Below are 17,373 nucleotides of genomic sequence, written 5' to 3' on the forward strand. Positions count from 1 at the left end.
AGTCCCTAGGTGTTGATGCCTCAACAGACTTGTCAGGGCAAACACTTGGGTCAGCCTGTGGTAAAAGACAAAATGAGATCTACTGGGCTACAGAACAGTCATAATAAACATTTACTATAATATGGAAAAGCGCTGCTCTTTGTGTTTACAGCTGGGATAAAATACTGCATCTCTGCTTTCTAGCCACGTTGCTGTGAACAGTACACCTCACTGCTTTGCTTTCTACGCCGGTTCCCATTGAATGACTTTGCGGGGTGCGTCCTGGAGCACAAATCCTTGTGTAACACTAGAGAGTCCCTGTTTGCTGACCTTGATATTCTGTGGCTGCTTTAGTCTGGTGGCACATCTAAATGTTGGCCAGGAGGGGGAGGCTGAATACAGGAGTCAGTTTTCACAAGTGCTTGAGTTGCTGTAGGAAGGACTGAGAACTAATGACATAAAGAAATCTCTCATATTTAATTATTTCCTTCTTTATTTTTCAGAGGCACTTGAACAGTGTAACCAAACAATAATCAGGGGTTCTGTTTTTTTGTTTTGTTTTGTTTTTGCCTCCCCCCTCCCCCCGCCTTTTGTTTATAGGGTGCAAATGTTTTAAGAAAAATTGCTGATACTGTCAGGGCTGCATAAGCAGAGGTAGTGCTAGTGTTGTCTTCATACATATGCCTTTTACATCAGAAGTTATGTAGAAATGTCTTGCACAAAAACAAAAAATTGATTTTTTTTATCTGTCTTTCTCATTGCTGTCAGATTGGAAGGTACAATTTCTGTGCTTTAAGCTGGTACCGCCATCCAAAGAAGCAGTCAGTGTCTCTTCCTCTTTTGCTTGGGTCAAGGACTTAAGTGTCTGCATAGTCAGCTGGATCTGGGAACTGATATGGGTGAAAAATAGTTGGTAGGGGATATTAGATTTGCTTTTAGCTCAATCCACGTTTGTGATCTAAGCATCTCCAACTGTCTAAAGTATCAATTTATTTAAACTCTGGTGCCAGTCTGTGTAACAGTGATAAAACTGCCAGCAGGGTACTGAATCCCTGTTGCTTGCAATGTAGAATGTTGCTCCTTCCCTCCTTTTTCTTTAAAAAAAGCTGTAAAGGCTGGTAAGGTATCCAAACAGGAGTGCATGAGACAGCTATTATTGTAGCTAAGGAGTCTGAGCTCAGACACTTGAAATTAATGGATAAAAATTAATTGAAAGATGATTGAAATAATTCTTACCTTTTAAACTTGTATATTAAAAAAGCATTAATTTTTTAAAAAAAATTTTGGTCTGTTTATCATCGCAGTTCTGCTTTAAAAAATTACTGCTATAGTCTGGGAATAACTGTTTCAAGATGCTCTTGAAAGTTTATATTTCTACTAATGCTGATGTAGGCCCAAGTGCATAGGTGAATTCAGAGAGGTTGTCAGTGGTGATCAGTCTAGGCTGTTTTCAGAGTGGATAATAATTAAATAGCAATCTTCATGAGTTTCTCAGTCTCCCTTGTAAGAATGGTTTATCCTGGTTTTACAGATGGGGAAACTGAGGCACAAGCATTAAGGCGAATGGTTGGGAAGGGATGTTTCAGTCACAAGCCCCTGTTTTCTAGCACACGTTCCATCCTGCTGCTTATCAAGCCTGCCTTGGTCCATGCCCAAATATATATATATTTTTTTGTTGGGTTTTCAAAATGCTGCTTCATGTTGCTTGGAAATCTTTGATAAGCTTTTAAAGCACCTTGTCAAGGACTTAGCTGTTTCCTTTCTGGAGCTGTGTTTTAAACAGGCAGAAAATGTGACTGAAATGTCAAAAGTATGAAAGGCTGACTGGGATTATAGACTGACCTCTACTAATGACAGCAGCCCAAAAAAAAAAAAAAAAAGCTGTGCATTTGGGTACGTTGCACTTTCAGTATTAGAACATAAAAATGTTTCTATGTAGCAGAAAAAAATCTGTGGATCCAGTGTTGTTTGTACATTCAAGTGCAAGAAAAACAGTCCTAAATCTATATGGCTACTGTTAGCCATGTTATATGTTGCTGTACCTATGGGAGAGGCAAAATATTTTTCCATTGGCTAATTTTAGTCCAAATACAGATAATACAGCTACACTTCGATTTTCTGAGGTACTTCCTAAAAAGTGCCAAGTACTTCTTGAAACCTAAGTATGTTTGTCTCTTGCAAGCAAAGGCACTCCAGCAACAGTAGACTCTTAGGGAAACTAAATCCACTGATGTCTTTTCACTTGAAATTAGTAAACCCTTTGCTGTTACTACTGCTTTTCAAGCTGCATTACCTGGTTGCACTGGCATAAGGGCTGGTTTGAAGCATGTTGATAATGAGACTAATAATTATCTTGATTATAAAATTGCTGCTGTGTTTTTAATGGTTGAGAGGCCTTGGTTTAAGTCATTCTCTAGGACAGTCTAATTTATAGAACTTTTTTTTTTTTGAAAGGCTTAGGAGGAAAGTCTACAGAAAACAAAACTTGAGCCCTACGTCAAATGCAGAGACAGCTCTCTGCTCTAATCAGAAGTACTTAAGAGTGCAGCTTTGATAATGAAGAAAGTGAGTACTTTTCAGAAATTGGAAGCTCATGCCATGGCTAATTTTCCTTGATTGCCTTCTTAATCACCTCAGGGTGAAAATGAGCCACCTGCCCCACATTTCAAGTGAGAGCTATAAAGTGGTTGCTGTCAAGTGAAGAAAAAGGAGTAAGGTAGGAAGAGGCAGTCATGAGAAAAGTGAGGTTGGTAGTAGATGACTTCAGAATTGGCTTTGTTGATGGCTTTGTTTTCTCAGGGAAATTGGGGAATTAGGTTTGCACGTACTGCCTTCTCCCTAAACACGTGTTAGAAACTCCTGTGGCTTTCTTCAGGAACAAAGACTTCTCTCCATCCCAAGGGCCTAAAACTTAAAAAGGAGAGCTCCTGGAGAAAGATTGTCACTTTACTCATGCCCGTGATTGCCTAACCTTAGATCTCTGATGCAGCCAACTTCATGGCACTACTTTCACGCTTCAGTTTCTTCCATAATACCTTGAAATACTTTAGCCCTTAGGCCTTCTATTGCATGTCTCAGCTTTGAGAAAATCAGAACAGATTGTTTTTCTGATTAGATGAAATTATCTTTGTCCTGCCTCCACAGGAACCAGATTACACTGGCAAAGGAAGGTCAGTGTGTTTGTGGAAAAACTTATTTCTTAAAGAGACAAGGTTTATTCGATTGCAGCATCTTTGTGCTGCTTCTCCCCATGTGAATTTGAAATCTAATTTAAACCACATTTGATAGAAGTGTTGATGTTTCACAGATACCAACTACCTCCAATTACAGGAAAATTAGCACTGAGATAAAAGGCCTTTAAATTGGTGCTCCCATCAAGGGCAAGCCTGCACAGCGAACTGAAGAGCTGCCTGTCCTGGTTGTTGCTGTTTGGCCTGTTAATGCTCATGTACTCGCCAAGCAGTTCAAACATTTTACCTGGGGGCAGGAAGGAGGCTAAGCTACTGGTCGTTCAGCTCTCTGGGTAACACATTCAGATTACTAGAATGAATTTCTGATATGACCTGGAACGTGGCAGTTTCTGTAGCGCTGAGCCAAAATCATAGAAATGATGGGGTGAGAAGTGCTGAAACTTGGAAGAAAGTACAGTCCTATGTGCCTAAATCTTCACTACTCCAGCCTGCTCTGCTTAGACACTTTGGAAATAATGATTTTATGATTGTTGATGGATGAGAGAATGAATTTGATGTTCAGAGTAGGTGTGATCAGTGTTTTGATGAAAAGCTAGTTGTGGTTTATGGGTCTTTTTTAGAGCTGTGTCAGTGTTGCATTTGTGGAACTAAAAGTGTAGAAATGAAGCAGCTGGCCAAAAGTAAGCGCATTCAGCCACATAACCAACAATGCACGAACAGGGGCCTCTTGACCTTCCTCAGTACTGTTATGTGAGTGCAGTGAAAAAAGAACAACACAGGACCCAAATTCTTCTGTGCCAAAGAACAACACCTTGTGCACGCAATGCAGCATGTTAGGTGACCCACACAAATGTTAATTCCCCTGCTGTGCAGGCATAAGAACAGGGTTGGGCTATTTCCTTTATGTCTGTTTGTGTACATGTATATTTACGTATGTGTACACAAATCTTTCTGGGGTGTCTATATGTTCATGTGTAAACTGGTGATTACAGTGGACTCGGTTACCATCGGATTTACATTGTATCATACATCTGTAACTGCTTCAGTTGTTGCTACTAATCCATTTTCTCCTTTAACTGTTTCTGTCATCTCTAACTTCTGAGCAACTTTAAAATTGCTAATTTTTAGAGTGACTGGCTACAGAAATATTTCCTTCATTCTCACCAAATGGGAGCCTACTTGTCCAAAATGTCCTCCAGAATGTGCTCTCAGCCTCTGCAAGTGCTAGGTTGAGACCTGCACAACCAGAAACTGGAGGCTTAAACTAGAGAGTGAAACTAGGTGGATTTCCAATGTTCAGAAGTGTTTGCTGCTGCTTTTGTGAAGTGCTAATATCTCATTTGTCAGTGCAAAAACACTTTTAGTTATGGAGAAATTAAGCTATTTTTATAGGAAATTCTTTCCAATCCAGTGCCTGGTGTTCACTAAGTCCTGTATGCTCCCCTTTCATGGAGCTATATGTTTATGGTTCTGCTAGTCCTATTTGGAATCACAGAAATTAAAGCATTTGCTTTTGTAAGTAGAGTGAGTCAACAATAGTCCAAGATTTAAAATGGTATGGAATATCTGTCAAAACTTAGTAATACTTTTAGCATATATAGTGTATTTGACAGTTTGTGTGGCTCTTAGCACAGTTTTAGTTGTTTTGTGAATTTATTTAAATTTTTGGTAATACCATGAATGAAGTGTCTTTTCATATATGAGATGTATGTGTGTGTATATATATATATCTCACTGCTTTTTCCATTGTGCATTTGTATATACAATTTAGACTTGATATCAAGTCTAATATATATATATTACAAAAATGGTTCATACAGCTTAGAACATGCAAACAATCTTTTCCCCACTATTCCTTAGGGGGTGGGGAGAAGGAATTCCTTAAACATATATTGTACAGGATTGAGAAGTGTTGTCTTGATTCTGTGCATGCAGAAGGGGCCGCAGGGAAGGTTGCAAGGGTAAAGCTTTGTTTTGGCATTTCTTAGCTTTTGGAAGTGCAACTTCAGAGTTCTTTTGAATGTAATTCTTGTTATTTCTTTATCACTACCAATCCCATGGATGGTGTACTCTCCTGGTAAGGAGAGATCACCTTGTGGAATGCAGTTTTAGTGTTCAGTTGACCCCCAGGGAAAACTTGTATCTTTGAAAGATGTATGTTTTAATTTCTGTATGCTAAAGCCATGGACTCAGCAGAGACTCTGGTTTAAGGGCCAGTACAGTTTTGCTGTTAATTTGCCCAGTTACAAAGGCTCCAATGACCTTTTTCTTCCTCTTCCATAAGAGGTGATGGTGTCACCTTCTTACCTTGCTGACACTCCTCTGCTCCACTGTTGTTAACTTGCCCTCCTAAGTGGTTTAAATACTTGCTGTAATTAGACCAAGAGAAAGCATGTCTAGCCTCTGTTTAACTTTAATTCTTCTTCTGCTTATTGGCCTTGATAAAGGGACTATGAAACTTAAAGCTTGTCTGGTTTTGGTCCCCGCCTGCCTCCCCGCTCCCCTAACTGTATTAGCAGGTCTGATAAAAGCTGTTGTCACTCCTGTGCCAGTGTTATGTAATTGTGCTTTAAAAGTGACTGCACTCGAATATTTTGACACCTTATAATTATTTTCTTTTAATTGCTTACCTCTCTGCTTCCCCATCAATCAGGGCATTCTGGTGGTTAGCTCTCAGAAGAGAGTGGGTTGGTTCTTCAGAAAATGCACGGGAGAATTGATGTTCAGCAAGCTGTCGCCACCAGATGGCAATGTCTTCTTAGCCCTAACCACTCTTTAAAAAAGCTCCAACTGCCTCCAGTGAATTCTAAATTCCTTAATGAGCTGTTTAAAGACCCTGGCACGCCAATATCACGAGATCCACTGATTAATTCAGTAAATTTACCAGTTGAAGTCTCACACACGTGATAAAGATTTCAGATTTATAGCTCATTTTTGTGGCAAAATACTCGAATTTGTATGTGTGTCTTATAGTGATGAAACTAGTTATTTTGCTTGCTGGAAGATATGGTTGTTTCCAGCAATATGTTATAGGGCAGTTAATGGAGTTAATGTCTATATGTTGTTTTGATCATCTTCTGGGGTCTTCAGGCTACTAATGTTTGGTGCTAAGAGAAAACGGATTCACTAGCTGGAAACTTGTTTAAAGAAATTCTTAAGGAACGTATTACCTAGCAAGTTTCTGTCCTCTGGATAAGGTCTGTATGTAGGTCTGATCCCATGCTTTTTATGTAGATAGATTTGCTGAATTCAACAGAGTTAGAATGTAGATGATCTAATTCCTAGCAATTCCAAATGTAAACTATTTTGTAGACTTTCTTCATTTATTTGAAGACAATATTGTCTTGTACAGTTCCATTTCTCATTTTCCAATAGAATGTCTCAAACTGTAGTGGACAAGAACAAAGGTGATTCCCATGGGAGAAGGATATTGGGAGTATCATCCACCTGCTTCCAGGCACTGGCAGTTTCCTTTACTGGAAACTGGCTATGAATTAATTACTGTCGTCAGAGCTTGGTAGTTCCATGGCTAAAATCCTTCTGAGAGACAGTTTTCTACTCTGGAACAACATTGCCAAGAAGAATGGGTAGGGAGAAGAGAGCTTAATAAATAATTGCTGAGGCCAACAACATTGTTTCCTTAGTTTTTGAAGGTATTTGTGGTTTGAGTCCTCACAACCCTGTTTTTCTGCCTGATTCAGCAGTGAAGTAAAAATTCAGTTTCTTCATCTCTTTATTATTTGGTGCTGACAGCAAATAATAAAAAAGATCAACACTGTGATCACAGTCTGAAGAAGATTAGAAGGAAAAACTTTTTGGCAAATACTTGTAATAAGAGGAAAAAAACACGGGAAGTAATCAAATGTTAAAATTCAGAGTGAGTGGTGCTGGTTTTGTATTACCTAGCCTGCCTTTTTGTGTCAGGAAGGGGTGAATTAAGCCATGTAGAATCTATTTATGCCTAAATTCATCCATACCCACAGCTTTGGGTGGAAAGGGAAGCCGCTGCTTTACAGGCTGTGGCTACAGCATTCAGAGTGTCTTGTAATTTAGGGCATGCATCCTGAAAATCAAGCTCATTGTTCAGGGATCTGCTGTTATGTTTCCAAAACTCCTGAATCACTTCTGAAAATTCAGAAATTGGTCAAATCCCAAGCTTTTGAAGTCAGTAGTGGAAGTCTCATTGATTTCAGTTCATCTCTGTCTTCTGTATGCAAGTGACGCAGTAGTGAAACTGCACAGCTTGGAAGAAAAGCAAGCTTTTGATATCCTGTGGCTTGCTTTCTATTCTCAGTTCATCAGATTTCTGTCTCTTTAAGAGAAGTATCCTAACTTTTTCCCCGTGTTGTAGCCCTTGGAACAAGTGAGACAGAACAATAATGCTGTTTTCTTTGATTACAATTCCTTTATAAAAAATATTTTGTTTCTGTTAATACCACACCCTTTGTACTGACCTGCAGCTGTTCTGACCATACTGCCCTTGCAAGCCAACACTGTCATTACTTGCCATACGCTTCCAGCCTGCGTTTCAACTAATTTTATTCAGACAACCGAAAGATTCGCTCTGAAATCTGAATCATCCCTGCTGTATTCATCACAGCTGTTTCTAGTGAGATGTTCTCAAGTAAAATTGTTTTCTGGTATACAGTAAGCTTATCTGTGCACAACTAGAGGAGATACTAGACAGAGGGATACAGCTTTTCAAGTCATGGATCATTCTTTACAGGTGGGAGAGGGAACAGAACAGAAAATTATTATGCATATGCAGAGGAATCCTTAATTTTTCAGTTAGGCTCTTTTTATTTCAATCAATATTTTAACAAGTGCTTAAACTTCCCCAGCAGTTTAATCTGGAACATATAGTTGAGAAGAAAAATATCTTCTATAACTTTACAAAAATAAAAAAAATTTTTTTTTTAAATCCTGTGCTTTAAGCAAGCACACTCCAAATCAAGCAAGACAGACATTGTATCTCAAAATATGGACTTCTGCTTATAAAAATGACATTCCACCCCAGGGCAGCAGACACAATATGTAAACGGTATAGAAACAGACCAGGAACACTTTCATTTTAAGTTTCTGAACCCTTTTGCCCTTTTTAAAATAGAACATGAAAAAATAATTTGCCCAAGAGCTTCTTCAGATATACTTTTTTTTTTTTCCCTTTGGTCAGGTGACTCCTCGAGTAGGCTATTACAGAGGTGCTAAGGGAAAAACTTTCACTCATCCTGGCTACAGTGACAGTTAATAAAGATACCACTTTAATCTTTTTGCTTTTAAACATCTGAGCTTTGGTATGGGACAACTTAGAGAATTTGCAGGTCTTCCACTGCTAAACCACTTGTGGCTTAAGTTCCTTAACAGCCAGGGCTGCCAACATATGAGGAGCTCAGGTTGAACAAATGAAATGAATGGAGTATATTGTGTCACATATGTACATGATGCTGTACAACTGTTAATTTAGTGTGTGTGATGAAATGAGAAGATGAAGGAAGCTTAGCTCCTAGTTCTGTGCCTGTAACCTAGGAGAATCCCTGTAGAGAACATGGATTGACAAATAAAGTACACACTCTGAAGACTTATTTTTATCTTTGTCCATCTTGGCTTCTATTGCCTAATGGGAAAAAAAAAACCAAAAACATATACAGGGTTTGGTACAAGGCAGGAGGCTGTTGCAGCATATGCTAAGAACAAAAATCCTGAAATTTTGTTCCTAGTCAACACTACAAATGAACTGGAAGAGCCCCAAATCAGACTTCTTGCAATGCGTTGTAAAGTGCTTTCTTTTTAAGTATCTCTAGGTTATAGGGAAAAAAAAAAAACAATTCTTGTACAATTCATATATTCTGTTACACTTGCAATTAGTGCAAGTGATAAAACTCACAGAAAACCTAAATTTTTGCAAGACTGTAATTCAAAGTGAGTATTGTATTTTGATATGAATGTGCTTTTTGGAGGAGAGAACTAGACAGGTCTTTCTCTTTTGAAACTTGTGATAGTTCTGATACTAAGCAATTTACAGAGGAGCTAGAAAGTACTAATGAATATGTAGATCATTGCCGTACTGAACATTGAGTATCATGTTGAAGACCAGTTCTTTTGCTGTAGGGTTCAATCTTGCACTACAAGGATGTACAGATTTCAGCTGGGACTAAGCAGTGTGTGGCACCCGCATAGTGCAAGATCAGGGTCTAACAAGTCCAGGCAATTTATAATTACATTTTTCAGGAGACGAGACCACCTAAGGTGGGAATAAGTAGTGGAGAAAGAAGCATGTTTCGCAAGTTGTAAGAAGTACACTCCATACACATCTTTATAAATAGAAATGAACATAAACTTGCTCATGCAACTTAAACAGAAGTCAGAAACTAAGCTAGAATCCGAAGGTACTTGACTATCTGGTAATAGATCAGCAGTTGCTCAGTTGGAGACATGCTGGTGTGAATCTGTTGAACATAAAACTCAAGTCTAGAGAAAATCCTTTCTGGTACTTAGTGTCCTCTTTCAGAGGTAGAGTGATTGTGTTGCTCTCTTGGACCTTTGGTTAAAACTATGCTCCTAATGTCTCCCTACCAGTAGCTTGTCCAGAACTGACCCTGAGTAGGTTTAACTGTGCAGAACAGAAAGCCATAGCAAGAAATGTCGGTTAGACCAGCTGTTCTCAGGGCTCGATTCATCAAGGCGAATTGGCTCCTGGCTTCTCCTAGCATGCTGAAGGAGGATCTGGTAATTAGATGGACAGACGAATGCTTTCTCTGGTGACTCCTGAGCTGCGTTCCTGACTGTTGAGTTGCATTTCCTGTGACTTTTCATCTGTTTGAAGAAAAAACGTGAAAGGTGTGATCTGATCTGGCAGTGAGTCTGTGGTTGTTCCTTAACCACTTCCTCTTGTTCCTGCTGTCCCCAAAACAGGTGAACTGATTTTTGTGCCCCTCTTTTTGTGAGAAAATGTGCATCAAAGGCTTACACCAGCTTGGAAAACTGTCAGGAAGGCAGCAAACTTTGGGGAATTAGTTAGGGAGTCTCAGTATCACCCTTGCTACCTGAATGGCTTTTTCCTGCCTGCTTTGTTAGGAAGATTGATGGTATCATTGTTTTAAAAGAACATTTTTGCTATAGCACACAGTGGACTCATCTATGTAAAGCTGGAAGACCTTTATTCAAGATATGTTTTTCCTATAATGCTAAAAAGGATACTTTGGAGGGTTCTTTCTCACTGGTCTGGACTTGGCAGGATCTATTTAGATACCGATGAAGAAACACTATGACCTTGCTCCTCCTGTTTCTTACACAGCTTCCTGCTTCTCCTGTGAGCCAAAATGCTCCGTGTATCAGTAAAGGCACACTGTAAATGCTACAAGGCTAAGCCATGTCCTCAGCTTGGTACCCATCAAAGCAGGGGAGCATGGTTCACCTGTGACCTGAACCTTCTTGCAGGCCTTAACTATCTCCCCTGTCCTCTCTCCTGAGAGGACCCATTTGCTCTGGTTCACATCTGTGTATAGGAGAAAGTATTCCTCATGGGGGAGATCCTAGGGTGTTCAGGGAGCATGTTGTTGAGGGAAGCTCTCTGAGGGTTGTGCCTATCTCTTCCTGGCAGTGTTTCCCCAAACTGATGCAGGTTGAAACTCGGTGAAACCACTATGTGTGTGGAGACTGTCTAGCAAGGAGAAAAGGGAGGAGATGGCTGTGTTTGTGCAACTTACTCCAACTCCTCTGATAAGACTGGGTCAGTCTTCCTCTGTGAGATGGATGGGGGTCTGGTTCCTACTGCTTTCTTGCTCTCTAAACTAAAAGCAATACTAGGGCTCTTGCTGCTAAGACCCTTTACTTGTTCCTACCTAATGTCGCTTGACATCATTAAAACCATGCTGCTAGACTGGATTGTAGAATGTATTACGGCCCCATATGCTTCTTTAGTTTGTCCACTTGGATAAAACAGAATCCAAGGTACAAATACTGCATAGAGAGTATATAAGGCCTCGTGAAAATGAAAACAGAACATGTCACTTCAGCCTTATATCAGCAACTTACCTGTACAATGCACATCTGATTAAAAAAAAAAAAAGCTTTTTCTATCTGGCTTTAAGAGGGGTTGGTTGCAACTACTCACTAGATACAAAGGGAGGCCTAGAAGCAATTATATAGCTAAGGAAATTGAAAGAGAAAATACTAAGTCATTGGTTATTTCTACAACTTAATGATTATAAAAAAAGTTTAAATTACTTAGAATATTTTTTAATTAGAGATACCAACCAATTAGCACTTATCTGAATTGAGGATTGTTTTATTTGCAGATTCTTTTTGTGTTACGAGCTGTGAGATAATGATTTGATAAATCCTTGTGGGTTTCTTTCTTATATACATATCTACATCAGAGTTCTAAAGTCAAAGGGGGAAGCCATTATCACAGTATTAACACTACACTGAGTGATTCCTCAGAGTTAAATTCTGATGAGAAATCAAGCCTTGGGGAGAAAAGTACCACAATGGTAAAATGGCAGAGGCAGTTGAAGCAGGCTTGCAACGTTCACCCCAGCAGTTAAGAAAAGGAGACCCCCTCCCTCCCCCCAGAAGTCTGCAGTCCTAAAGTGCAATTACTTTTGTGCAGTCATGTCAGGCCAGGGATCAGACTGGATGAAGTTCAAAGCACAGACATCAAATGAGTGCCGTTCATGATTCAAGGAGGGGGAAAAATAAGGAAAAGAACAACAATTCTTAGGCATTCAAGTGCATCAAGAAAATAAATGTCCCTTTCTTTCTGAAGAAAAACAACCCTCAGTCTTATAGAATCCTGGCTTTGTAGTCATGAAAAATAATTTTTTCACTTCTAGCTGAGCATGTTCCAATATGACACAGTACAAATAAACAACACCAAAGCAAGAGCTGGGGTGCTGGAATATTTTTCTGGTGCCCTGCTGCTATACAGCCTTATTTTATTCTCCTCTGGTGACTCTTCAGATCTGGGTACTGATGAAGCACACTGAATTAAAGGCATCTGGTAAGAAGTGGCTCTCTTCTCCGGTCTGTCTGGGCTGGACCCATCGCTCGGTCTTTGGCCGTTGTACAGCAAGTACCTGCCCCTGGCATCCTGTTCCATCTTAAAGATTTCATACTCGGTGTGAGGTAGGCGGATGCCAAGTGCAATGCAGCCATTTGTGTGAGTAACGTCTTGCTGAACTCCGACTTGCCAGGATCCCTGGGCTCCACACTCGTTCCCATTGAAGACGTTCAGCAGCGAGGCTGTGGATATATCCATGGGAGTGACCTTCATGTGATTTACTGTGAAAAAGGAAGAGAGGAGGCGTTAGCAGAGGGACAAAAAGAAAGACAACAGGCTGGTTGGGGCATACCTGTGAAATCACCATTATAATGAGGGCTCACCATTCTGTCTGCCTGTATAGCACAGGGCACTTATGTCCCTTGTAGGCATAATCTTAGTATTTGATCTAATACATGCAGAGATCAGTAGGGGAAGCAAACTGCAAAATCCTTTTAAAACTGACCCTTTTGTCTATGTAAATCATGACTGATGCTAGCAAAGTCATGAAGGGTTTAAGTTAGCCATGTTGCTAATGCACTTAGAAACTATGGAGACGAGGCTACTTTGAATACGTTTGGGGACATGCTGGTACTCCTTGAATTTATTTAAGGATGTCTTTTAATCTTACCAAGAAGAATTAGAGCAGCTCTGAATCTCTGCTTTTTCTTTCTTAAATCAAATTTTTATATTGCAGGTGTGGCCAAAAATTCTACTGGCATCACTTTACATCTTGGACATAATTGCTTCTTACACAGAACATAAAAAAAAAAAATTCTATTGAAGAAAACCCGATGGTTGCATATCTTGGAGATTAAGCAGAGCTTTTCATAAATTCCAGACAATCTTTTAGAGATAAAGCCTGGTTGGTTACATAAGATACATAAAAGAGGAAATAATAAAACTTTACTCATATTTTATTACCATTTAATCCATAAGTAGGGCTGTTTATAATGTCTTTTTATCATTCTTTTAACATATGTTACCCCATAAAGCTAATGAAATAAGTTCCAATTGGAAAATTTGGAAATTACCACAACTACACTACCTTCATATATCATCTGTTCTTCTTGTATGAATTAAATAGTTAGTGCTGAATTATATAGTTAGTGCTGAATTATAGAGGGCTACTTTCTCCTATCCTAACAGTGACTCAGTGTATACTCTCAGATGTAAAAGTCTTATGGCTTGTTGGTTCTAACTAAATTGACTATATTTCAAAGGAGTTTAAGACGCATAAATATTGATTTTGCAGCCCAGTTTATCAAGTTGGGAAAAGCTAAATTGAATGAGCCTGTGGAAGTTGAATAGAGTTTATTCTAGGTGTGTATTTGACACTGTATTTCAATGGAAGAAAAGGGATTCTGAATGGATTTGTACTAACCAAAACAGAAGGAAATAACCAAATTCTCTTGCAGGTCATTAGGAACACATTTCTTTCTATAGTAAGATCTGTTGGGAATTTTATTCTGAGACTTTATGAACGTGTATTTGACTCAATGGCTCTACAGTTCATGTTATTTGTCTTAGGTGGCATAAAACGTAATCTATAGAAAGTGAACCTAACTGTTTTTCTAGAACCAAATTATTTGACCTTGCTCTGTGAGCTAAATTGGCATATCATAAATTACAGCTTTGAGCATAACTGGATTTCACTCCAGGAGCTTGACTGGGACATGCTACATACAGCAATAAAGAGCAAAAGCTCTGACAGGCAAGGATATCTTTTGCCTCCTGTGAAAATCCTGCTTAGTGAGTTATTTCTTCTAGTCAGATACTTTCTTAAATTGGAGGCATGCAAGAAGCTATGTGGTTCTCACATGGTAACTGAAATAAAAAGGAGAATAGCCTACAGAGAGCTCGGGGCTTCCACAGGTTCCAGCGGGGCTGGTGCTATGAAGGGATGTCATGTTTTGCAGATGTTTGTGTGGGCGGTTAAAGCCACCAAGCTCTTTGCAAGCAGGGTACTATGGAGCTGTTTGTACAAGAAGGCTCTTTAGCCATCGGGACCTGAGCAGCTTCGCCACTGAATGCTGCCTCCTGAAGCACTCCAGTGGTTTCAGTTAGATACAGCTAGTTTTTGCTATTGTGGGGTTAATCAGAGCTATCTTTATAGGCACTCTTACTTTCTCTAGACCCTCTTGGAAGCTGATGAAAAAAGACATATACTTCTATATCTGCCTTCACCACACCACCTGTGACCTGAAATGCCTTCTGAAGGAACTTTTTTCTCTCCACTGAAGGAACCCCCAGACACTGATCCAATCTGAGACATTTCATTTAGATGCTTAAAGTCTGGCCAGTGGACTCCAGGACTTAGTCATGGAAGTTAAAGTCTTATTTTATTGTGCTGTTCTTAAAGGTGTCTATGTTTTGCCTCAGATGAGTATTGCTTCAGTGGTGGGAAATACAATGCAACTGTATAGTTTGGCTGGGCATTCACAGAATGCCTAGAACTTCCCAAGAAATGTCTAAATCCTAAAAATGACAGAATGAAATCATTAGCACCTTTTAAGCTGTTATGAGCAAATCCTGCTCTGGTCAATAACTAATTGACCGTTTATGTCCACAGTATGGTGCACTACTCTACCTTTGAACACGAACTCTGTTCCACCCATCACTTTGGAAGAATGCACTCCTCGGCTGTAGCGCCCCTTGGCGTAGATGGTAAAGGTGGGGTGTTTGCAGATGGGGTCGGAATAGTGATAGTAGTGACCTTCCCAGGTGTTGTTGTTGTCATGGAAGATGAAATGCCGAGTGAGAAAGAGGACCTCAGGTCGCACCTCACAACGCTGGCTCACCCACTCTCCATGTAGCCCTATGGTCAAATCTGCCTTGGGGGGTAAGATGGGAGGATGGTGCTCGTCTGACCGGTAGATGATTCTGCATGCAATACAGGTGTGATCGTGGTTCTGAAATGAAGTGGAGAAAACCCCTCGTTAGATGTTACCCACAGTAAAGGTCAATGAATCAGGCTGTTTCACACTGAGGTGAAACCAGCTTCACATTTTAAGGGTTATACTGTTATGCCTTATCTTGGTACTATTTTCCTGCAGGTTCTCACCCTTCAAAGTACCTGAAACATGGCATGGTTTGTTTTTGTATGTATAAGTTCACACAGCAGGAGCAGAATTAGGAGATTAATTCCCTGTTCTGCATTTATCTCAAATGAACATTTTAGTTTAGTTTACTGAACTGATAAAAGGCTGACTTTATAATCACAGAGGAAGCTGGCAGATAGTAATTTACTACAGTAGGAAACCGGAAAGTCTTTTATTAGAAATGAATACACTTGTTCAGCTCTTATTTTGTGTCTGTCTTCCTTTTTAATTGTTAACTTTGGGTGCTATAGATGGACACAGGTGTCCTAGGTACATTTTCATTTGGGTAGCAGCCTGGGAAATTAGTAACCGGCTATTTTAAACTTTTTCAGCTTTTCTGAACTTCAATATAAGGTTGCAAAGTGTACACTTTCTGAATCTAGCAGAGTCTTAATGGTGACTTCCACCACTTTCCTTCTCAGCGACATGCGTATGACTCCACTGACAGAAATATGGTTATATGGATGTAAGTGAGCTTGTTCAGAGCTCTACTGCACTCTAGGAAGCAGATATGGCTTAGTGTCAGTGAACAGAGTGAAAGTTTTATGGCTTTTTCCAGCAGGAATAAGGTTTGTGGTGTCTGTCAGGCTCAATAAAGGCTCACAGTTGAACCATTTTGCTAAGCACCAACCTCAAGGAGCCAAGTACCCCCAGCCCTTTACATCTGTGAGTCGAGGGCATTTTACACCTTGCTTACATGGCCTTCGGGGGGAGGCTTTGCAGAGGCTATAAGGGGTTGCTCGCTGCTCAACTTGCTGCTGAGGACAAGGGAAAGATGGAGTCACGTTTAAGTTTGGCCACCCATGGGCAGTTCACCCAGTTGGGGGCTGCTCTGAGAGCCCGGGAAGGCCGTGTCGTGGCTGAGTGACGACACATGCTTAGGAGCTGCAGCACTACAGTACTGTGCTGGCATGAAGCGCTGCAGCCTCAGTATCTGTTTGTGGGCTTGCGATGAGGCCTTGGAAGAACTGACTGGCCATCAGCTTGTATACCGGGGAGCCCTTCAGAAGACAAAACATATGCCCCAGGGGTGCTCTATGCTGCTTTGTCCCCTTTAGCTACAGCAGAAGACAGCGAGGGCCAAGAACTCCACTGCTTGCACTTATATTCTCCTAGTAAAAAGTATTGGGCCTAATAATCAACCCCTTATAAACCAGTGGCATTTTGGTAAAGAAACACCGTTTGGTCAGCTGGTAGCTCTGGACAAACACACAGGAAGATCTATTTATTGATGTTGGACTCCAAGTCTGTGGCAGGAGGGGAGGTAACTTCATTCTCTGGCTTCCAATCTTCTGACATCAAAGATTAAAACTACAAAGCCTTGTACATTGTTTCCGCTGCTCATTGTTTCTGCAAGGTTTCGTCTTTTTGGCAAAAGACTGTGGCCATGTTATTCTCTTTTTAAACTATATTTTGTATTTTTCAAAGGCAAGAGAAACTGCAGCATTAGAATTTGTCTCTGCTCTGCTAAGCAAACTTTGAATTACAGTTTATGGAAGGATGAAGAATTACAAAGCTAATTTTTTAGTTCACTTAATTTATGACAATAAATAATTAGATCAAGAAGAATAAATACTGCTCTGTGAGATAAAAGCAGTGTTTTCTGTTTTACTAGTGCCTGTTTTGGGTTTGTTACAGACTGTTTGTTTACATCTTGGGATGTGATGGTAAAAGTTTTTTAAGTGGTTATTGCTGTGCCGAACAGCTGTGCTCTGAGCTTTAAGCAGGCTTGTACTCAGAGTGAAAGGCAAAGACCACACAGAGAGTTTTGTACCTTCATCTTTCAAGGATACTTGATCTTCAGGAGACAGCAGGATGATTTAGGTGGGTTACTCATATCATCTAGCTTATTTAGACTATCAGGTGTTTTCCTGAGGTGCAGTTCAGAGTGCACTGAATTAGGAGCTGATGCTCCCCACACTGCCAATGGGGAGAGATATTTAGACAGTACAAATACTTTCTCTTTAGGTCCTTTTCCAGCCCTCTTTTCTGTGATATCTCTGAGTTCCTTTCATTACATAAATGATCGTACTGACCTTTTAGACACTTTAAAGTCCATGTG

At 40.0% G+C, this 17,373-nt stretch overlaps 1 protein-coding gene across 1 annotated transcript in view; it reads right to left on the bottom strand.

Moving 5' to 3' along the window:
• Positions 1–11,828: 11,828 nt before the first annotated feature.
• The window catches only part of APCDD1 (APC down-regulated 1), a 30,278-nt gene continuing 24,733 nt past the window's right edge, over positions 11,829–17,373 (bottom strand). Inside the window, exons 4-5 of the mRNA XM_067292359.1 lie at positions 14,801–15,122; positions 11,829–12,452 (exon numbers count right to left, since the gene is read on the bottom strand). Coding sequence (XP_067148460.1) covers positions 12,001–12,452; positions 14,801–15,122 — 774 coding nt within the window. The 3' untranslated portion in view covers positions 11,829–12,000. The remainder of the gene's footprint in view (positions 12,453–14,800; positions 15,123–17,373) is intronic.

Source organism: Apteryx mantelli, chromosome 2 (assembly GCF_036417845.1).
Source record: "Apteryx mantelli isolate bAptMan1 chromosome 2, bAptMan1.hap1, whole genome shotgun sequence".
Lineage (NCBI taxonomy): Eukaryota > Metazoa > Chordata > Aves > Apterygiformes > Apterygidae > Apteryx > Apteryx mantelli.